This window comes from Nomia melanderi, chromosome 9 (assembly GCF_051020985.1).
Source record: "Nomia melanderi isolate GNS246 chromosome 9, iyNomMela1, whole genome shotgun sequence".
NCBI lineage: Eukaryota > Metazoa > Arthropoda > Insecta > Hymenoptera > Halictidae > Nomia > Nomia melanderi.
This window is the reverse complement of record NC_135007.1, coordinates 14,211,627-14,235,864: the sequence shown is the minus strand read 5'-3', so window position 1 is coordinate 14,235,864 and position 24,238 is coordinate 14,211,627. Positions and strand designations below refer to the sequence as shown.

The 24,238-nt window shown below is 44.8% G+C and overlaps 1 protein-coding gene across 3 annotated transcripts in view; it reads right to left on the bottom strand.

Moving 5' to 3' along the window:
- Nucleotides 1–721: 721 nt before the first annotated feature.
- Nucleotides 722–24,238, bottom strand: part of LOC116425557 (protein FAM151B) — a 38,979-nt gene continuing 15,462 nt past the window's right edge. For 2 of the 3 annotated variants that reach the window (XM_031973453.2, XM_031973452.2), the window contains exons 2-5: nucleotides 6,775–6,903; nucleotides 2,830–3,056; nucleotides 2,412–2,557; nucleotides 722–2,172 (exon numbers count right to left, since the gene is read on the bottom strand). In XM_031973453.2, the coding sequence (XP_031829313.1) occupies nucleotides 1,782–2,172; nucleotides 2,412–2,557; nucleotides 2,830–3,056; nucleotides 6,775–6,895 (885 nt within the window). In that variant the 5' untranslated portion in view covers nucleotides 6,896–6,903 and the 3' untranslated portion in view covers nucleotides 722–1,781. Of the gene's footprint in view, nucleotides 2,173–2,411; nucleotides 2,558–2,829; nucleotides 3,057–6,774; nucleotides 6,904–21,826; nucleotides 22,006–24,238 lie in introns of those variants that run through there. The other variant, XM_031973455.2, reaches the window with a different exon arrangement.

Here is a 24,238-nt window from a genome sequence, read left to right as displayed (position 1 = left end):
GCTGCTCTAAGATGACATCAATGGTGGCCCTAGTTTTCGGAGTAACGATCGTGGCCGCTCGTCGGGACGCCGAGAATCTAACTCGCGTGAATTTCCGTCGAAGCAGTCGATCTGCCGAGCAAATCGGCAGTAACCAATGGGCAAACAGAAAAGATTTAACCTGCATTCCTCGACAAATGGTTCCGCAAACACGGCCGAGGAAGAAAGACGAAGTTTCTTTACATCCGGCAGACGGTTTCTCCCTAGTTTCTCCGATCTCTCCGATCTCCGGTTTCTACGCTACGCTTTATTTCGGAGATCCACGGGAACTCGGGACGCGAGTCAACGAGCGTGACAAACGCAGGATTCATTTGTATTCTTCGACGCGCGCCGCTGAGCGGCCATTAATTCGGGGGATTAGCAGCCGGCCACCCGTGGATTGCGGAGCTGAAATGTAAAATCCCGCCGCTGGCCGCGGTCACGTTCGAATCGCATCACAATGCGACCGAAACCCGGCTGTTCCAACACAACAGAACCGCCCACGGATCTAATCGATCTGCCAGCTTACGCAGGAAACGATAAATTCATAGCAGAACCGTCGAAGATGAATATTCTCTAAGAATCTGCCGCGAATCCTGGGCACGAATCTCTTTTCAGCGGATTTCGTGACGTTTATGGTGGAATATACACCGAACGGAAGCGTCGAAATCGTGGAATCGGTGGCAATAGAAGCGTCCCGGTGTTCAGATTTGATTGATTTCATTTATTTCGTTATCAAACGCGATACGCCGGCAACGTGGTACGCACGCGTAACGCAATCCTTTGGCTTACATGTATACACGTTACAGGTTAATACATATAATAATATACATAGACTAATACCGCTTCTGTTTCGTTTTCTGCTCTGCACCTAGGTCTGAGATATGTTCAAGGCAGGTACAGGTGATACGTCGGTGAACACTAAACGAGGTACGATACAACACACTAATCGGACGCGTCCGATTTCGTGAAACGCGGGGAACGGTCCGGGGTGAACGCGCGTGTGTGCCCGTGATAGACGAGTTCTCGCGTGGGAATCCCGGCGGGTCGCGGGATACTCCGTATGCGCGCGGTGCAACATTGACGTGTTCGAAAGAAATCGATGCGTGGTTTAGAAATCAATTGACAGTCCCGAACGACGCCGACGACGGGACCCATCGAGGAGAGTTCGGGCGAAAAGCGAGCCTCTCTAGTATGTTATATCTTACTCTACGCGGCTTACACACTCCCGTCCTGTCGACAGTTCCTCTCGCTGCCTCCCTACTGGTCGCGGATCCGTTAGAAATCTACAAATCGTGGCCGACGGGGCGGAATGAAACTGAAACTTGGTCTCCGGGTTAGTGAGTAGAATACGTCCAGATGTAAAAGCGGGATTTCCATTCGTGTTCCGCGAATACCTAAGAAAGCTCCCTTAAAATACTTAGAAAACACCTGTTTGTTTCTGTTGTTCTGTTGCGGATAAAGCTTACACGCTAAGGAGAATGACGGTTCGGGGCCCGGGCACGCCGACACGTCGCCCGGGTCGCGACACGCGCGCCGATGACGCCTTTTGATTACTCTTTTCTGTTTTCCGTTTGCTCGCCGTCGAAAATGTCGCTTTCAGACGCGCGCGCGATCGTTCGATTCTGATGGTTGTTTCATCCCGTAGACCGGTGCTGGCGTTCCTCTCTGTTGCGAGGCGATCTCGAGGCGACGGAAGGGGCGCGCGACCTCCCGACCCTGAAATCCCTTCGGTGCACGGAATCGTTCGGGGGGAGCGCGGCTCAACCCCTTCGCGCCATCGACGAGAAGAGGTAGCTGACGAGGAACGAGCCGAGAGCCATGGACGACGCGAAGCTCAGGCTGCTGGCGCCCGACAGGCGAAGCTCCTTCAGCAGGTCGGCCGGCAGGTCAAGGTACACCTTCTCGACGCCGACGTCCTTGATCAGCGTGGACAGCTGCGTCGCGTTCACCGCGTCGCCTTCGCTCGACCAGATGGTCAGCGTCGCGTTCTTCAGCTTCGCGCTCTTCTCCATCAGCGACTTCATCGTGGCGATGTCGTTCGCGGCTAAGCCGGCTCTGACGGCGTAGGTTATCGGCTGCTCGACCTCCTCCACCGCGGTGATCATCTGCTGGACGTGCTCCGCGGTGTACGAGAGGCTGCTGTTCGTGTACCTGCAAACGAACGGTCGCATGAAACCTCGGATGATAAAGCAAATACGTTAGATACGGAGCATCGATTTATTCGAAGCGTTTGCTGAGGGAACGTTAATTCTACGATAAATATTCGGCTGTAAATTTCTAACAGCTTTCGGATGCAGACTCCGCTTAACACATCACTTTTCTATTTACCGTTCTAATTTCACTTCGCGAATGGAATTATTCTACATTGCAAGTGGCACTGGGTTTCTTACTTGGTGGTCCAGCCCAGGGACAACGTGAATCTCGGGAACGCCTTCGCCATGGAGAGGAAATTGGTCGAGTCCACGGGTTTGGTGGCGTTCGCTTCTTCCGTTGGTCCCGGAAGTATGTCCGCGTTCAGGAACACCGGCTGTTTCGTCTGAAAGGGAATCGTTCGATCGATTAATCGTCGACGCGAGAAGAGAGAGAGGGAGACAGAATTATCGAGAACTGAAGAGCTTCGAAGAGTTCCGCGCGAACAGCGAAGAATTCCCGAGTACCGAGCGCGGCGAGGCGGCGGTGATCGGGCCGCAGAAATAGCGCGCGATTCCTAGAATATCCTTTTATCGAAAAAGTTTAGCGAAGCATTCCATCGGCGGCCGGCACCGCGAAACGTCGGTAGGTCTAAAAATAATCGGCGGCGTTACGTACGACGTTGTGAGTGTCTTTCAAGATCGCCATGCTCGCGTTGAAGGCGTCCAAGGACTTGAAGTCGAGCTTGGCGCCCTTCTTCGTCCCGTTCACCTCCAGCAGGAAGTCCTTCAGCGACAGGTCGCTCTCGGTGGCGGGTGGATGCGCCATTATCGGGATCTCCTCGTCCTTCTGCGAAGTTTTCAGCTTGCCGAGCACCACGTCGGCCTCCAGCATCATGACGGTTTCTTTAAAATGGAGAACAGAAGTTTCTCAGTTGCGTTCGTGTGCGTTTAGTAGTTTGTGTATGTATGTGTGTGAATGTGTGTGGATGTCGGTGCGACGGAGAAAGAGCGAAGGAGGGGCGGAACGCTCGCGGGAAAAGAGGGAAAAACGGCGAGAGAAAAGCCGGGAAGGAAAGCGAGAAAGTCGACTGGTTTCAGAGCGGGCTGCACACACGTGCAACGACAATATCGATCAGGCCTAAAGAGGCTGGGAGCCAACGACGGATCCTACTTTCTCCGACGGCGTTAAATACGTCGTTCCAGAGCGCGCCGGAGCTAAAAAGTTTCTCTAATCCGCCGCCATTTACCTTGCACTCTCGTCTATGGAATGCGCCGGTGCATCGAAAATATTCGACGACACCCGCCGCATTCGAGGCGAAACCGATCCGAAGGTTACGAGTCTGCGCGGTGAATCACGCGGTGATCTTCGCGCAACGAGGAAACAGGCCTTTCGAATTCGCAGTCGTTCGCGCTTCATTGTTTGGACAGATTCTACGTTTGTTGCGACTATTGCACACTGCGCCAAATTTAGATGGACCAGTGAACATTGCTAACGATCATACGTAAATCGAGGAACATGGCTATTGTGTTTCACATGCACGCGTTACGCAAGGATTAATATCGAATATCCGACTTTCTAATTTTACTGTATCAAATCTAGCGACTGGCGAGAGGGCCAGACGTAGAAATCTGTTTTCTAATGACACTCTATGCTTGTCGTATATACGTATCTAAATGAAAAACGTGGCTTTTTCGACAGTGGTCCTCCGTTTTCGAGGAAAATCGGTTCTCAGCTCGTTACCATAAGACGATCAGAAGCTTACTAGAAGATATCGTCCCAAATATCCATTATAACTCTTTCCCTCCATTCTTTGTCTCCAAATTATAATCTCTAAATAACTTGTACTTTATCATTGCAATATTATCCATCGTCCTATTACGGTAACAAACTTAACCTAAATATCCTTTGTGGACGAATGTCGATATTTCGGGAAGATGAAATTTTTATATTCAGATAAGTCGTAAACAAACATTTTACTCGAAGAACAAGAGATCATCACGTAGTTTCCTTTTTTCCTATTATTTAAGCAACTGATATATAATTTAGCATCTGCTGAAGGTTTTGTACATTTAACCCTTTGCGAACGAATGTCAGTTCGAGATGAAAGTTCTGTATTTAAAAAACGTGAACGAATGATTTGACAACTCGAACAGCAAGATATCAGTACGTAGTTTCCTTTTTTTATATTAACACTTTGCCGGCCGCACATTTACCGCATCGCCGTTAGGTTGGCGCGGGTATGACGCAGGAAGGCAGCAAAAGACAGTTTCAAACTAACAGAAGCATCTGCTTAAAAGATTTTAACAAAAGACGATCTGGTAAACTGGGAAGGGAGAACAGTGGAAGCAATTGTTCCTCTAAAAATAGCATCAATATGTATTCCTATACAAGCATCGGAATGATAATCACGCGTACGTGACAGCGACCGATAACAGCTGGCGAAAAGAAGTCACGTGTACGTGACAGCGACCGGTAAAGTGTTAATTAAGCAATTGACGAGTAATTCAGCTTCATCTGCTGTTTCGTATATTTTATAGAATCTTCGTCCGCAAAGGGTTAAAAGAATCTTCGTAAAGGGTTGACACTCATTCCTCTCGAAAACAGACTGTCAACACACTACATCCACAGTTTCATTCAAAGACTCTCTCCTCATGAATTCACTTCATTACAAATTCTACCCCTTACGTCCACACCCCCGCATCGAAGGAAACTCAAAAGGTGACCTTAACTTCGGAAGATCCGATTGCTCGCGAAAATCCGGCGACCGCCGTGCAAAGGGTGTTCAAAGGACGCGAAGTCGGAGTGACCCTGGTTCGTTTCCTGTTTTCGTCGGCGGCTGCGCGCGATCAATCGCGCGATTCGAGGATCAAGGCCGCGCGTGTCCGAAGACTGACCTTCCGCGACGATCTCCTCGCCTCCTCATTGGAATTCACGAGCGGCCCCAGTCTCTTTCTCGAAGATCTTTCGTCGACGTGATCGTTCGCCGGTCAACGCGCGCGCATCCGTTTCCCTGAATATTAATCGGGGGCTGACCAGCATCCGGTAATCCCTGCGACGCGTGTCCCAAATAGCAGATCCTCGGGAGCGGCCTTCGGCCGAGGATGCGCTTGCTCGGCGATAATTAGCGGCTGGTTACCGACGGCTCGCCCACGGCGAACACATGTTGCCGTGGTCGGCTTGTTGCATCCGAGAGCGGCGTGCCCCGAAAAGTTGCCAAGGATTCTTGGCAACCGACGCGACGCGTGCTTTGAAAGGACTCCGTGCGCGCGGGTCGGTCGGAAGGATTAACCCTTTGCACTCGAGAGGTGACCGTTAGTCGCCATTTAATTCGACGCAGTAAAATTTGAAAATTTAATATTTAAAATTAAAACTACCGAGCAATCGACTTTTTAAAATTTCGCTATAGAAACTCCAAGAGTGCATCTGTTCAGACTTTGATTGATTCACAATTCAATTTGCGTAGGGCTGAATGAATTTCTTTAATAATTTCTCAGAGAAACGTTTGTTACCTTTCTAATAATTGCAAAAAGAAAACATCAGCGTCTGGTAGTTTCAGTGTTAATATTGAACTATGTATAACGAATCGGTGCGCGAAATATTGGAATAAAAAAGCTTTGTTCCTCAATTTACCTGTGATTTCTCTTTGAATTCATTTTCGAGAAACCATCGTCTTTGTCTAGGTAGAAAATGTTAAGTGTTGCTGACGAAATACTTCCGAGTGCAAAGGTTTAACCCTTGTCATTAATAATTTTATGAAAGAAGTTTTGTCATGGAGATTGGAGAAATTGGTTTGCTCGAATTTCTGAGTCGTCGAGGTTTCAATTTGGTAATTAGTTCACACGAGGAATAGGAGAGTTTGGAAAGAGAAAAATTCTAAGCATAAGTTATGCATAATTATTGCATAATAATTCATTACAGAGGAATAATATTTACTTCGAATTCGAATGAACCGAGCAATATTTATTTATTGAATCACGTTGAAAGTCTTCACTTACTCGTTGTAGGACAAGGGGTTAACAGCAAAAGTAAATAATCTAGATGAATCCTCACTTTTTCATATTCTCTATCAAACAAGAAACAATCTCGCAGGTCGTCGCATATATTTTCGAAACACTCTGCGCGTTTCTCATCGCAGAGTTCGTTAGCCAATGAAACGCGGAGCCGTGGAAAGGGATTGGAATGGTATCTTCACCATACCCGGGGGAAATGAATGTTTCATGGGAAATCCGCACGGCTATCCGGCACATCATACTTTTCCGAAATCGATTATTCGGAGGCTGGCCGCCCGCCAGATACGTATCCCGGAAGAGACGAATCGATAGTCATTGACCACGTGTCGGAAGTTTGATCGCGGACCTCCAATACCATTTAACTTTCGACGTGTTGCTTGGTTACAAGGAGCCGCTGCTGCCAGCACCGCTCTCGACCGAGTTAAAGGCGAGGGATTGGAACGAGGTGCTCCGGAATTCGATACGGACAGTGGGAATACTCGTTTTAAGAGGTTATTCGTGAGAACCGAGTAATACCTGTTCATCCTTCTACTTGTCCGTGATGTTTCAATGGGAAGAAACGTGTGAGGATCCGAGTATAAAGGAGATACAATAATTCGGAGAGACTTACCATTCTTCAGTGCACTGTCCAGTAACGCTTTGCTGTTCACCGCGTGCGCCCATACGACCTTGGTCAAGTTGCCCTCGATCTCGGGGAAGAAGATGCTCGGACTCAACTCGTCGTTGCACATGGCAGCCTCTGTAACAAGCAGAAGAAGTCGTTTAGTTCGATGCCAGTAGCTTCGGTGCACTCGGGTTGACCCTGCAGTATTGCGTGACAAGATTTCGAATAGAATAGTGGTTTTAATGCTAGTCACCAGTTATTTTAATTCAGCTGAACAATTAACACATCAGTATCAGTGTGCCTTTAGAACTCTGATGAAGCTAGCTGCAGTGCTGGCGAAACGTTGGGAAAAAATTCCTAGTGGACACGGCTCTCTTCCGAAAGTCAGAAATGAATGTATTTCGAATAGAATTTGACAGTGTCAGTTAGTTCTTTCAAGTTAGAATTGAGTGTCATTTTTCTGTTAACAATTAGACTGAATTACGAATTGAAACAAAGGTTTTGCATGGTGAACACTGTAACATCTTGAACATTTCATATATATTCTTGCAAGTTATGCAATTTTTCTTCAAATCGAGTGGTGACTGAGAGTCACCTCTCGAATGCAAAGGGTTAACAAGCATCATTGTTATTCATTACCTACAAATCAAAGCAAACAACTATCTTGCCATTATCAATTTATCTTCAAATGAAATTTCCATTTCAACTACAGTAGAAAATTTCGTTGCATCTCTCTCAAATTATCGATAGCGAAATGTTACACGAACTTATTAGTAAATAGTACGCCAAGGGGTTAATATTCTCGGAGCCACTCTCGACCTCCGACCCCGATATTCGGCTGGCTCGTTCCATAATTGACCGGACGGCGAATTCCTCGCGAGGCGGGATGCTCGGTGCGCGCAAGGAGCCGGAGAGTTTTTGGGGGGAGGGATCGGTAGCCGGATGACTGAGAATCTCGCCCTACTTCGCTCATTGTGGCTCCTTCACTCCCCCCTCGCCGGCGCGCCGCCCCCTCGAGGCAGATCGATAATCGTATTCACTCGTTACCGTCGTTATGCTCGTCGACATCGAAGGAAACCGTTCCTCCCGCGACTCGCCGGAAAAGAATGCCAATCGGCGAATCGATTTTTCCTCCATTGTGCCCGGCGCTCACCTCGGAACTCCTTACCTGGACTTCTCTCGCCGCGAGTCAGCGTTTCTCGTTACACGAGTTTCTCTTTAATCCGCGCGATTCTCTCCTCTCCGCGACATTACTCGACGGAAGGTGCTTTGTGTTTTTTTATGATTTATTAACGTGACCCCGTTATGAATGGCAATTGAAAGGAGAAATAATAGAAGGGATCGAGGGAGATATTAGTGACATTCCTTTGGAATATTAGGAATATCACTGAATGTTCAGAGTATTGGTTGGAAATAATTGGACGAAGTTGAATGTATTTATAGGAAATCCGAGTGTAATCGAATACGTGTCCATAGTGTCGATTAGGAGAAACTAGCTATCGTAATGTTGATTTGGCAGTCGCTGTTAGAAATTTGAAGCATGAAGTTTCTGAAATAATTGTAACATCTAGAATTTTTAAGGTTAACGCTAGGTTTACGGAACAAATTGACGCATATTGGATTTTGGAAATATTATTTTGTAAATGTTTACGCCGATTTTGATTGAGATCACACTGACATGTACCCCAATTACCTGCTATCGAATCTCCAGTTTCCACAATCTAAATAAACGAGCATTCTTTTAGGAACAATAGAATGAAGTGTACAATAAATGCCCGTGAACCTAGCGTTGGTAAGAAAAAGCCTTTGACACAAAGTGAGCATTGCCAAGAATACAGCTGATAATAACAGAGCAGAAATAGATGCAACGAAAGTGACAAAGGGTTATTTGAGGAGAAACAACGGCCACGGTTCCACCGGGAAAGCGGAGAGAATTCATTCTCGTGTAAGGATAACGCGGGCCTTTTATTTTTAGACCGTTACGGGACCGGCAATCGGCGTTATTTTTGAAAACGGCGTATTATCTTGCGAATTTTAGTTGGCCGAATCGATACGGGGAGAGCGAACTGCCGATACAATGGTTTCAACTGACCCGTTTCCGGTCCAGCAAACGGTGCACAGTCGGGAGGGGGGGAGCTGCTGCTCTGTGCGTTAGCCCGATCGACCATCGAGGCGCGAGGGAAAACGGGTAAGCGGTTTCCCGTTCTTTTTATATTTTTTTCTGCCACGTCGGAGCGACGGGGATACCGCGCATGCACGAAAAATTCTGACGTTATCCGTTTATTCGCAGCCGTAAATCGACGGAGAGCGACAACAACGTTGCTCGCCGATAACATCGTAGAGTTTCGCTAACTTCTCAGCGTAACGTCGATTCGTCGACGATAATAATAGAATTGTATTGTTTAACATTAGATAGAATAGTGTCTTTTAACACTAGAACCACCGAGCACTGACATTGACTTTTGAAATGTCTATAGAAGCTGCAACGTCTATTGAAGCTTCAATTATTCAGTTTGCGTATTGCAAATCAATTTCTTTAATAACTCCCAGAAAATCTACTATATTTTTAATAATTTCAAAAAGAAATTAGGAATGGCTCATTTTCGTTCCGTGGTTCTAGTTAACCCTTTGCACTCGAAAGTTTTTCACTGAAAACATTCCACATTTTCTGACGAGATATAGACGACATTGTTCGAAAGTAATTTAACGATAATTCACAGATAAATTACGCGACAAAGTTATTTTATTTAAATATTCCCTATAGCAATACGAAATTTCATTTAAAATACCAAATATTCAACTGCATAGTTTTGCTGTGTCAAATTAAGTGGTGACTGAGACCTCTCGAGTGCAAAGGGTTAATACGCAAGTATTGAATTTCACACTGAAACTACCGATCGAAATCACCCATTCCCGATTCCTTTACTTTGCAATTATTATCAGTATAACAGATATTTCTCAGAAATATTCAAGAAATTAATTTAAGCAAACCGAATTGTCCATTCTCGATTGCGCTGTTAGAGTTTCTATAGAGGAATTTCGAAAAGTCGATGCAACTGCTGTGCAGGTTCAGCGTTGAAAAGATAATACGATGTTACGTGGACTGGCAACGTGGAATCTCCGATAGGGAAGGACAAAGACAGACAGTCCAGCCAATTACAAGTTAATTTCCCCGTCCACGGTTGACAGGTTCAAATGATTTTTCTTGAACGGTAAAAGGAAGTGCAGTTAGGAATGGTAGAACACTCGCGCCGCGGCCACAGCCTCGTCTATATTTCACGATTTCGTCTATGTAGTACAGTTAATTATCGGTTTTCTGCATATCCGCGGCTACGCGGGTACAATCACGCTATCTAGAGGCTCGAAAGGTCATCTGAAATGTGTCGCTTGCACGGTGCCCCTTAATCACGCTGAAATCCGGCACCGATCCGCGGAAAGTCTGGCCAGTGTAATCGAGAAGATTACGGAGTCAAAGGTGGCCCGACGCGAGATTTCCTTTAACGGCGGATAAATAATTGGCGGAACACAAGAAGAGCTGCAATTTCGGAATCGGGTCACCGCCGGGTGCACCTGTATTCTCGTTGAACGTTCTCTCCGTCGTTTTCGGTCGACGAATATTCCCGTGCTATCTCTGCGGAAATGGAAAAGGGAAGTAGATAACAAGAAGGAAAACATTCAGACGGCTCGGCCGTTAAGCTCCGGTTCGAGAGATCGTTGTTTAACCTCCCGCCTTATGAGTCGTTTCGCAATTATCCTCTTGAACGCTTTGATTTCAACCCGAATTCGAGTGATACCGTTTCTTAGGTAATTTGAAATATTAATTTTCTCGGTGACGTGTCGGACGGATGAATTCTGTTGGATGTACGAGATATGAGAGATATTGTAGAGCAATCGTTTAGGGATGTTGTAATAAATATATTTTAATTAGAAATCAACATTCTCTGACGAGACATAAGCGATAGCGTTTAAAAACTAATTTAACGACAATCCATAGATAAATTAAGAACAAAGGTTTTGTTTAAATACTTCACGCAGCAATGCAAAGTTTCATTTGAAACATTAAATATTCAACTTCATAGTTTCCTTGTACCGAATCAAGTGATGACCGAGTCACCTTTCAAGTGCAAAGAGTTAATATTAAAATCAATGTCAAAATCACGAATCCCATTCGCCGGTGCGACACAATGCAACCGGCCGAGGCGTTGTAGCGGATCGAAAACGGTCGTTATCTCGACCTTCTCGTCCCCTTCGGCTGCGATTCGCGCCGTGAGACTTCCGGTCGACTTATTTCCGAGCCATCGGTTCCGCACAGAAGACGTTCTGTCAGGGAATCGGTCATCGACCACGAGGAAAACGTGGCGCGGCCACGTCCTCTCGTTTCACCGCAGAGTTCTCGAGTTCCCGAGGTGGGACTGACCCCGCGCTCGCCCTAGCTCGACGTCGCTCTAATTGGCTGAACAATCGATCGTCTGTCTTCGCGGGACACGACGTTCCCTAATAACGCTGTAACGCGTCGCCGTCCTTATGCAACCGCAGTGTTTCCCAGAAAATTCCGAGCAGTCGCTTCTCTCTCCGTTATTCTCGCGCGCCGCGATCATTTCCCCGGGGGCCCGACTCGGCTCGACTCGACTCGACTCGACTCGCCTTTCCATTCGCCGACGCGGAGTCACGCTCCCGGGGACGTCTCCTCTCCGTTTGATCGATGCGTTATCGATCCTGGATATTAATTCCTCCGTAAACTGGAAGACATCCTTGGGAACGTATCATCAAGCGCGAGGTTATCGCGTTTAGAAGAGTAATTTTCAAAGAATTCTCCCTCCCACGCCTGTTTACCTGGATAAACTTGCGTCTAAACGATTATAGAGGAACGTGTTTGACAATTTCCAGGGAACGCCTTATATTTATCGTGGATATTTACCGTCCTCCTGTTACTACGACAGTTGATAAGCGGAAGATAGAATGGCCATTACAGATGTTCCGATACCAACGGCAGTTGAGAAATACTAAAATAAAACTTCGCTTCGAAATTACTGTATACTTTCCCATCGGTTTAATAGAATGTCGTGTATATTACGTCGTAAAATGTTGAACACTTGCAATAAAAAGCTTCCGAGTGCAAAGGGTGAATATTTATAACAGATACTCCAATTCTTATAAACCTTAACACTTGTCACCCAAATTCAAGAGGAATTAATATAAACTTCAATATTTAAATTTAAACATTAATTTTCTTAGCATGTCGAGCCGAACACTTGGATCTAGAAAGATACCACAGAAATCGTAAAGAATACTGACGTCTCAATTTCTGCCTTATTAAGAAAATTGTTTATGCATAGAACTGTGTTTACTTGACAGTCAGTTACAAAAATTTCTACTAACGTGCTTCTACGAGATGCATCGATCCAAATCTACTACAGCTGCTCAACAGTTGAAAGAAAAGAACGCGAGAAGCGGCGACAAGATGGCGGCTCCGAGGAGTTAAACGGCGAGGGACACCAGCCTACAGCGATCCATCGCGATCCGTTCGGATGTCGCACGCGCGAGGATCGAAACAGCTCCAGCTTCCGCTTCCAACTAGCTTAGGCTGCAGTTTTGCAGAGCCTCGCGCGGATTTCCGTCGGAATTGCCGGAATACGCGCGGCAGCGAAGCCGAGCCGGTACGGAGCTTAGTCGAGCTCAGCCGGTCCGACGGCTCTGACTTATGGTAATCGAGCCAGCTAGAATCCGGCTTCCATCCCCAGTCAAACTATCGGAAATTCCAATTTCCAGTGCCTAGCTGCGCGATCGGATAGCGACGAAAATCAAGACCCCCAGCGCCGTGCCCGGTTGCCTGGGCAAACACGACTTTCCGGGGAAATCTGCGCCGCACGTGTTCACCGGCTGGCAACAGGGGGTTGGTTCCCTCGAAACGAACAGATGGCTCGGATTTTTCGGATTTAGACCTTCTTGCCCCGATTTCCTTCGACGTACAAAATATCTCTCGAGTGAATCGCCGAAGCATATTTCCTGGGACTCGACACGTTGGGAAGTTCTCCCTGGAACTTGCGTCGATGTTCCTTAACCCTTAGCAGGGTTATTTTATTGCAACCTCTACCTGTTTTAACAATTCTTTCTGTATTTATTTGTAGTATCACAATTGTACCATTTAAAGGTAACATTTCACTGACTCCCAAATATTCTTGACGTTAAAATATTCCTAATAAACTTCCGAGATTTCTCAATAGAAATATTAAATATTTTTTGACGAAGCGAAGACGATATTCCTTGAAATTAACTCGTAGGGAAAAGTATATCAAGTAACAAAGCCATTTTATTCCAATATTTCACGTATCGAGGCGTTATACAGAATTCAACATTAAATATCTTATTTTATAGTTCCATTGTGTCAAATCAAGTGGTGACTGAGAGACCTCCAGAGTGCAAAGGGTTAACACATATTGTTACTCAACACCTGCAGAGTTCCATTCGAAAACAGGTGTTCCCTAACCCTATCTTGAGTTCGCTCGATTGCAAATTCCATACAATCGCGAGTTCCTTTACGAGCGAGCAATCTTACGCGATTACAAGTCCTTACGTCCACATCGCCCACGCCGGGTCTGAAATCGGATCGCCTTGGATTCAAACGTTATAGCTTCCGTTACAGGTGCATCATTCCAGTTCTCTAGGCCAGGACTTACGACCGGCATTACATCCCGAACGGCATCGAACCGTTTCAATACGATTACGAGCGAATAGCTCTAATGGATCAATTCCCCGCGGCCGAATGCAACCATGGTACCACCCATCCTGATATATGCATCGGTTCTCCCTGTGGACAGGCCAGTTATCGATACGCGCATACACGCAGCGCGGCACAGCCGCCGGCACGTAACCACCGGGTATACACCACTTTCTTTTCCCGTGACCTGGAACCGACTTCAACTATCGACTGCGTTTAACCGTGACGCGCAATTAGCTTCACGGACGAGGAGGACGCGCTTCAGTCGATGCAAGTTCAATGCCGACCCGCAGAATTTTACGGAAAGACGAGCTGCTACGTGGATTTCCCGCGATGCCCTTCGACGACGTTCACGTGACTCGCGTGGTTCGAACCGTCTTGAACTAACTAATACTGTGGTGAACCATATGCGCTTACTTTTTAGGTTCTGTTCAATTCTTTTGCATTCGAAAGTTTCTCAATGGAAATGTTCAACATTTTCTGACGATGCAAGTTCAATGCCGACCGAATTTTCCGGAAAGCCGAGCTGCTACGTGGATTTCCCGCGATGCCCTTCGACGACGTTCACGTGACTCGCGTGGTTCGAACCGTCTTGAACTAACTAATACTGTGGTGAACCATATGCGCTTACTTTTTAGGTTCTGTTCAATTCTTTTGCATTCGAAAGTTTCTCAATGGAAATGTTCAACATTTTCTGACGATGCAAGTTCAATGCCGACCGAATTTCCCGGAAAGCCGAGCTGCTACGTGGATTTCCCGCGATGCCCTTCGACGATGCAACGTTCACATGACTCACGCGGTTCGAACCGTCTTGAACTAGCTAAGACCGCGATGAACCATGTGCGGCTGAGTCATAGACCCTGCAACTTCAGATTTCGAAATCCGTGTCGGGCTCTGTTGAAATCGGAGTACGAACGGAAGCGGCGTGCTACGGACACACTTTGAATTCTGATTTTCGAGTCCTCGAGTACGAGGGATAGAGGTTAATATTATATGTGTTCTTGGGACTTCGTTTTCCGGTGTAGAGATACTCGGCTTATTCGTTGTCGATAGACTTTCTGCAGTTAGACTGGTGAAGTATATAGGTAGAAGAATAGATTAATGGGAAATAGTTGTTCTAATGAATACTATAGAAGGAACTATACTTTAGATTTCCCAGAAATTCATAGGAATGCTTGTTTGAGAGCTAATTTAAAGCTGAAGAGCTAACACTTAAAATTCTGCGTTTTCGTTTATTCACTGAATTTGATAGCAATTCCTATATTGTTCGATTAATTAGTTTCTCAATGTCTATCCTTCCTTTCCTTATCTGTTTCCATTCAGAAATGTATCATCTAATTTGCTTATCTCTGTTTTTTAGTCAGTTGTTTGACTATGTAGCTACGGCAGGAAAAATTCCGGTTAATGTTAATCAACGATTGTCTCATCGGTATTTCCGCCAGTGCATCGGTAAAATATTCGACGAGGTATCTATCGGCGGTTGCCTGCCAACGACGAGGCACGCTTTCATCACGTCAATAACGCGACGGATAGTCACCGATCTATTTTCGCTGCGATACCCTAATGACTGGTCGGTGCCAGTCGTGCGGACAGAAAAGATTCTGAAACGTCACGTTGCCCTTTATTGTCGGGATTCGAACGTCCCCCTAACCGAGAGAGCACGATTCGCGGTCCGGCCTCCGGGCACTTTTGTGCGAGCCACGTCGAGTGATTTCGCACGCCGAAACTCGTCTGCCTTGTAGACACGAACTTTGTAGGCCACGGGGAGGAATAATTCTCGGCCGTCTGATCGATACACGCCGGGTCACGATTTAAGCCGAGGCACTGTGAAATATTATTGCTGCAACCAGCGGAGACAGGATATCGCCCGGACAAAGCACGTGCATGTAGAGCCTCGATAAGGCGAATCGCGAGGGAGGCGTCAGATCTTCCAGTTATAGGGATTTCGAGCTATCGAGTTTCAGAATAAAAGCTTTAAAGCTCCGCATTCGAATGGCTTCGCTGAACAGATGTTTTGTATTCAATGTTTTTGATGTTTGTTGAAACTGAGTTGACACTAAAACTGTCAATTAGAGTGATTTCTAATTTTACAGAAAATTAGAACACGCAACGATTCGAAATGCAGAAATTTAATTACCTGTCGCAAGTGCTCCTTTATAATTCGAACGCTAGTAAAATAAACATTCTGAAATCCGTCGAGAGTTTATAATTTTCTATCAAAATTAAAACACGTTTCTGACCATTCGAAGGGTTGATCGTACGAATGCACAGATTTAATTAAAACCCTTTCGCAAACGCGCCTTCATGGTTTCAACGATTGCGAGATAAAAATTCTGAAGTGGGTCAATTTCATCCGTCCGGTAGTTAACGATAATCCGATACATTTTATTTCAATATTCCACATATTTCTCATTTCCCTATTAAATATTGAACTTCGTAATTCTGCCGTATCGAATTGACGATTGAGTCATTCCAGTGCAAATGGCTGATAACGTATGGAGGTCTTATAAAGGTTCCGAGCTCTTTGTGATCGTGAGTTTCGAATAGTGCAGGTTTGGATTCCGAATTTGCGTTAGAAAGGTGAAATATGCGCCAAACGCCTGGCAAATAATTCGAGTTACAGAGTTTTTGTATCTCAAAGACAGTTTAGCATTATAAAGCCTGAGTTGTACAGATTCCGGTGCGCAACGTTGCACGTAAATGCATCGATGCATTGTGGATCCTCAGAAATGTCAAATATTCATCCTGTACAAAAGCATAAAATATCCGCAATCTGTCGTTCGCGTTAGAAACCAGTTGCAGTTTCGCCGACGATTCGCAGACATCTACTTTAAACGCGAGCCGAGGCAGGCCGCAAACTTTACGAACGTCCGGTGAATGTTGCAACAACGAACCTGTAATCCTGACAACGTTCTCTTATTACCGGTGCGAATGATATTTTGGCAACACACCGTGCTACGTTGTGGAGCACGGGAACACGGCTCGTGTAGCCGGTTCGTGACACATTGTGTATGCATTCCACGCGGGCACTTTAAATGGTCCGATGATGCATCGGTATCGAAAGAGAAATTGTAACGAGGATAGATGTTTATGTCGCGGTTGGGAAAATATAGAAGTTAATGTTGAATGAAGGTTATCAATATTGTTGAAATGTATGTAAATATAGAACACTGGTAGATCTGTAGAGAAAATATCGAAATTAATATTGAATTAAAGTCATCAGTATTATAGAAATCTATAAAAATATTGAATACTGATATTTCTGAATAGAAAACATAGAATATTGAGGTTTCTGTAGAGGAAATATAGGAATTAATATTGAACTAAAGTCATCAGTATTATAGAAATCTATAAAGATATTAAACACTGATATTTATGCATAGAAAATGTAGAATATTGATGTTTCTGTAGAGGAAATATAGAAATTAATATCGAACCAAAGTCATTAGTATTTTATAAATCTATAAAAATATTGAATACTGATATTTCTGAATAGAAAACATAGAATATTGATTTTTCTGTAGAGAAAACATAGAAATTAATATTGAACTAAAGTCATCAGTATTATAGAAATCTATAAATATCGAATACTGATTTTTCTGTACAGAAAACACAGAATATCGATACTTCTACACACAAAATACAAAAACTCGAACAATCGCATTTCCATAGACACGCTCGCGATTTCAACGACCAACATTCCCTTATCCGTGCACAAGATCTCGCTCTACTTTGGTAAAAATAAACTGGTTCGTCTCGTTGCTGCCCAGGATAGAGATGTTGCGACAGAACACGTCTCTTTCGCAAAATTAAATCCCCTTCGCGACACGCAGCGCTACGCCGATTAAGAGGATCGAAAGACCTGTTGAAAAATCCACCGTGCGACCGGACGCGTTTGCTCGGTCAGGATTAGCAGCGCAGCGAAATCGAGCGGCAGCCGTTCTCGACAGCAAATATCTCGCGTACGTGAGCATAACGATTAATGTAACACGGTATGTACGCGGGTTTCGTATCCTTCCGAGAACCGCGCTCGCCGCGGCGCACAGCTCGAAAATTCGATTTCACATAATAAAAGTTGAACATTACCGAAATGTTGCTAAGCAATCTCTGTTATACAAAATGAGGTTAATTTTAACCCTTTGCACTCCAGAAGTTTTTCATTGGAAAAACATTTTTTAATCAGATACCAACGACATTCCTTTAAACTGACTTGACGAGGGACGAAACTATTTTCTTTCGATATGTCACATATCGAAGCACTGTACAAAGTTTAATACTTCTCAAACTTTACAATTTTGCTGTGTCAAAGCACTTGGCGACTGAGAGGCGCCTATGGAGTGCAAAGGATTAAGAATAAAAATCTTCTGCAAATAAACTCCGTTTCTCTGTTTATGTAACGCTGAAATCGAGACGCGAAATATCCATTGTCATTGAATAACCTTCATAATATCCCAATAACGTAAACAAAAATATAACCACCATATGCCTAGCTCTATAACTTACAACTTTCGTCTGAACCATTTGTTTTGTACCACTCACACTTCATAAGTTATCGAGCGTCGTCCAGAAAACGTTCGTTTGATCGCACTGTGTGGCGCGCGCTTTACGCCGCGATTCATCAAGTTGCGAGGACACATTCCGCTCGAGGATTCTATGAAACGTGCCCGCATTTCGCTCGCGTCTCTTTACGTCGCGTCATCCCTTGAGGCGGTTTCGCGCGTAGCGACAGGTTCAGTAGACTCCGAGGACCGCGGTGCGCTGATTGACCTACGACCTCGATGATTTACTCCTCTGCACTCGAGGGTTCTCAGTGGACAGGAATTCCCTATTTTCTAACGCGTGGACAACTTTGTACCTAATTAGACTTTCTAACTAAACACAACTAAGAAACCAATCTGCTTCAATCTCTCACAGATTAATGTATTATTCAAAGCTTGACGTTACATACATGATTTTCCAATTCCGCCGTATTGAATCAAGCGATAACGATCTCTCGAGTGCGAAGGATTAAAACGAACAGCAGATAAGCCTCTCAAACACAGGAATAATTCACTCAAGAATTAATCCGCCTTTCACCTCGCTAACAAAGATACTCTGAAATTCTTGCGTCCACAATTGAATTTCGAAACGCAACGTCGCGTGAAGGAGCCGCGGACCGGTAACAAGAGAGCTGGCAGTCACGATCAAGTGCAACCGATCTCGCAACGATGATAAGTTCGACGTTAACGCCACTCGAGATATCTCGACACAATTAGGAGCCCTCGCGCGTATAATCGAATACACAAACGAACAAAAACACCGTCGAGCAAATACGCGCATTGATACGACGATAACGATGATAATGAGCACATCGGGATTTCGAACCGTCGATAAGACGCTGGAAGAGGAATCATCGTCGAGAGCAGATGGTACAGGGATTTAGACGCGCCTCGCAACCGACCGTTATCGTTGCCCGTTTTATCGCGGGCAAATATTTTCCCAGTGACCCGTATAGTTGTCTGATTTCGTCGAAATCGGAACGCGAGCAGCATCGGGGCCCGATGGAAACGGGAATTAGAGACCGGTGAGTCACGCTCCTCCGCGGCGAGATAAGAGCGCAGTCACCGCCGGCGCGGAGATCCTCCGACTAAACCGGCGACGGGCAAACAGAAACGGGGTTTCTTGCGCAAACGGTATCAGGGCAAACAATTTCTGATTGTGCGGAGTGCCGGCTATGCCGTCAGTCACGTCGCTTTCGCGGCACCGATCGAAAACTCCGATAATAGCTGGGATTAGGTGGGCGGGGTCGAAGGCTTATCGGCGCCCTCAGGCGCACCGCCGGCGATATCTATAACTTTGTAGCGACCTGTTGTTTAATACGTGTCCCGCATCTCGCGACCGATAATTGGATTACACTCGAAACATTCTATAATATCTAGGAGCGCGATGATACTATTCGTTTTGGAGTATACGGAACACGCGCCGTTGGGATTCGTCTGAGACACTTGAATCATTATCGAATCGAGTGTCCTTTCGAGTGATAGCGCAGTGATTCAGGTTTGCAATTCTCTTTGATGTGTATCGAAAGCATGAGAGATAGATTGTCATTAACACTTTGCACTCGAGAGGTGATTCTCAATCACCACTTGATTTGACACAGTGAAACTATAAAATAAGATATTTAATGTTGAATTCTGTATAACGCCTTTGCTATTATTTAAGCGATTAATATACAATTCAGCTTCATCTGTTGAAGGTTTTCTACATTTCAAAGAATCTCGGCATTCCGGCGAGATGAAAGGTCCATATTTGGAAAACTAAGTCGTGGACAAATGATTTAACCCTCTGCGGACGAAGACTCTTTAAAGTACACAAATCTAACAACATATGATGCTAAATTGTACATCGAGTGCTCCAACAATAGAAAAGAAAGGAAACTATATACTGATCTCTTGCTATTCAACTAATCAAATCACTCGTTTCCATCTTAATACTCCAAATATGAACGTTTCATCTCGCTAAAATATCAACATCCGTCCGCAAAGGGTTAATTATTGAACCAACAAGAGATCACGTAGTTTCCCACTTTCCGATTAAGCAATCGACATACAATTTAACTTCACCTATCGGTTTCGTACATTTCAAAGAACCTCCGTGCAAAGGGTTAATTCTCAGACAAACAAGGAATATTATAAAAATTCCAAACAAATCTCCACAAACATAAGAATTCGATTAGGTAATCCAGTGCTAACAATGTTCCAAGGCTAACGGAGCGAAAGCAGTCGACTGGCGGGAATATAAAAATGAACACGGTCATTTCCTATCCGCTCCGTTTTTACCGTCGAACATTCTCCGGGCCGAAACGGAATTTATCGAGGCAGCCTCGATAAAGGTGGCCCGGGAAGAAGAGATCCGTCTTCCGCCGTTCCTGATTTATGCGATTCGCGATTATCTGTTTTTCCGCGATGAAATATCGCGGCCGCGGCACGCTCGTACGCGCGGATACCGGGCGAAGTTTCGCCCGGCGTTCGACGAGAGCTCGACAATAATATTTACGACGAACGAGTGTTGGTCAAGCGAACGGGTACGCCGAGGTCTGTTTATAAATGACGACGACCCGATAATTAGCCCGCTAACGGGCAGGCCGGTGTTTATCGGCGTTAAATAGAAAACCCGACGCGAGCCATCGATCCGCGGGCCCGGCCGATTAGGTTAATTAGTATTATTAATACGTCCTAATGGGCTTGGTCAGGCGATGATTAATTTTTCCCCGCTAATTACTCGCGTCGAGTCCTCGGTCGCTCCCGTCTGTGCGTGTCGCTGTTACGCAGACGTCGGATACTCGTCCTTAAAACCTCTGTACGATCGTATCTGACCGATTTCTCGTCGAAACGCTCGCCGTCTAATCGAAGGAACTCCCTTTTTCACCTCGCTCGCTAATTAACCTCTACTCCCCGGCTCTCGAAGCCGCTCGAGCGGTTTTTTTTCCAGCGTAAGATTGCGGGAACTCGTTAAAAGCGCGCGACCGTTGAACTTGGATATTAAATTCGAATGAATTATTACGATATTTTCACTATTTCACGGAGACAGAGAGAACGAAAGGCGATATTCGATTGTTCGACCGAATCGCGCTGTTATTGGACGTTCGTCACGTCGAATGTCACCGCGTTCGATAGCATTATTTGTAACACGCAAATGTAGCCGAATAATCATCGTTTAATCGAGTAATTCGATTCGGTTCGGGGTCACCGGTGACCATCGCAGCGTTCGACGCTCAACAGTTCGGCCTCTTCGTTCCCTTCCAAACATTCCGACGTGCGTAACGCGTCGACGTCATGAGAATCTTTACACTATTTATTCTACAAATTCAATTATTAACCCTTTGCACTCAGAGGTGACTCTTAGTCACCGTTTGATTCGATATAACAAAATTACAAAGGGTTGTATGTAATATTAATCCTTTGCGGACGAATGTCGACATTCGAAATTTTCATATTTCGAAGACTAAGTCACAAAAAGATAATTTAATTACTCGAATAGCAAGAGATCAGCACGCAGTTTCGTTTTGTTCTATCAGTTATACAATTTATATGTAATTTAGCTTCGTCTGTTGAAGGTTTGGTACATTTCAAAGAATCTTCGTCTGCAAAGGGTTAAGTTTCGTATAATGCATTAACTTGAGAGATATTTCTATGAAATAGCTTTGTTTCTTAATGTACGTATATTAGTTCCTTTCAAATGTTATCTACGTTTCATGGGAAAGTGTCGAATGTTTCTAGTGGAAAGCTTCCGAGTGCAAAGGGTTAACATTAGATTCACTTAATCCGACAATTCGACGGATGCTGAATCTCTTAGACCTACCTTAATAAGTTTCACTTGATTTCCATTGCAATTATGCGAATACGCGTTGCAATACAATTTCTTATCTACAATCTATTTAAAGTTTCCTAGAGCCAATAGAATGAACGTCCATAAATCTAATGTTAAAGATTCAGTACCATAGCTCTCAAGTTCTACAATTATAGCTACTTATACAAACACTTCCGACAGACTAATTGTTTCCAAGCAACCTGGAATCTCCGGTCGCCATAGAGGTCACCGTGTTAACCCCTGTGCTACAATATCGTGTAGACTCGAAAATTCCGAATAGAAATAAACAAACATAAATATTCTTCAATTCGTTCGAATACAAACTACATGTTATTTCTGTTATCAATGATTATATCTTACACACCATAGACTTTCTCTTATTTTCAATAAACTGTTAATAACAAAATAATCAAATCGACCATAGTTCATAAATCATAAATCACCGTGTCAACACCGATTTTTTCGTTCTTGAGCATATATAATATGATTGATTCATATATAATCCCTACAAAAACTGTACTAATAAATTATCTTCAGTTTCTGCAGTCATTTATTATAGTATTTAACCCACTTGCGTGGAAAATTCATTCTCACCGCCATAATTGTTTCAATTGTATCGAAAAAAAGTTCAAAACGTATGAAAAATCAAAAACCTATACAGCCATTTCCTCTTTTCTTGTGATATACAAATTACACAATGGGTTAAATGAAAACATCTGTTTTCAATATTATTTCGAATGTTCAATGCTTTCGAGATGGTGGTGCTTTCGGCATGGTAGTTCTAGTGTTAACCGTTTGAGTGCTGAGGAGCGCTATAGCGCTCTTTGTTGCGCCAAAATTGCGGAGGCGCTTCTGTTTATCAGTATCAATTATAATTTTCTTACTACATTCCTCAAGAGATAAATCAAAGTAAATTTATTCGAATGAATGTTATTTTTCATATTTCTCTGTAATAACACAATACTCGTGATCTCGTTAGATAAACCCTCTTATTAATTTCGTTCGCACACACACCCAATAGCTTCCGCATTTTTGATAAATATCCGCGAAAGTCGTTCAGCATCGAAGCGGTCGAACGCGTCGAGAATAACGAGCAGCGTCCGTTTGAAGTTCAAACTCGAAAGCTCTCGCGCGAGCCGAAGGATCCCCGTAACGAGCGGGCTCGCGCGCCGGGCATTTTCCACGCGGCGCGATCGACGTGCTATTTTCCATCGGGCGAGATCGGTTTATTTTCGCAGTATTTTCGCGCGCCGCGTTAGTTGCACATCCCCGCTCGCGGTCGCGGCGTTAATCTATTTTTGCGAGCGTTCCGCGCGTTCGCGCGGCGCCGCTCGCCGGGAACAGCTGGAAAACGGCGAGAGGCGGGAAACGCGAAAACGGACAAAAGAAAAGGCGGAAGGTGGGGGCGCCGGGGAAAAAAATACAGAGGAACGGCTCGAGTGGCGGCGGGTCAGGCACGAGCGGCCGGGTTACGCCCCGCGTAACGCCGCGTTTGCATTTCGAAATGAATCCTCGCCTCCCGCGAGAGAGCGGTCTTTGACGGAGCGGCGGGCAAACGCGTCTCCGTCCTTCTTTGAAAATCAATTTGCTAATTTCGTTGGTTCTCCTTCGACCGCGCGCTTCGAGAGGGACTCGGGCAAGGACACGTGACGCGTATGGATTTTGCGTTTTCCGTATCACGGGCTTCTACGAAGCGCTTCTTCGGTCTAATCGAACCGTGAATATATTGGCTTGCATATTGCGTACGATCTTTGGAGAACTGAATTGGATGATTCCCGGTGAGATCAATATATAGGAAAATTCATACGTTGTTCAAGCTCGGGAAATTCAGAAATCTTGCGCCCGTTACTGTAGGCGCTTGAAAATCTTGTTTCATCGGATTATTAGATATATCGTGGAAACAACATCAACGTGAAATTTGTACAATAAGAATTCAACGCAGAATACAAAGAAATAAATAATACTGTCTTAACACATTGAGTGGCTAATTCTCAGAAAACAATCATGCGGATGGCAATTTTCACCGAGGTCAACTTATATCGCTATACATAGAAAAACTCATAATGTTGTGTAATATACTTTAAATAGGTAATCAATTCTAATGAAATTTTTCTTAAATGTGGTTAGCTAAGTGTCTTCGCACGAAACGATTCCTCGTTACCAGTAATGCGCAATGTGTTACCAGTAATGTGTTAACACTACTACAATTGAAAACGTCTCGATCCATTCTTACAATTGCTCCGAAGACAACAGATGTTTCTCGCGATTAAGGAAATTTAGCGAAAGCAACCTGAATAGTACATCAATGAAGCCTGAACAGACACTCTCTTAGTTTCCACGAAGAAATTTCCAGTAACCCGACTCATCGTAGTTTCATTGTCGAAACGACGTTCGATCGTTCGC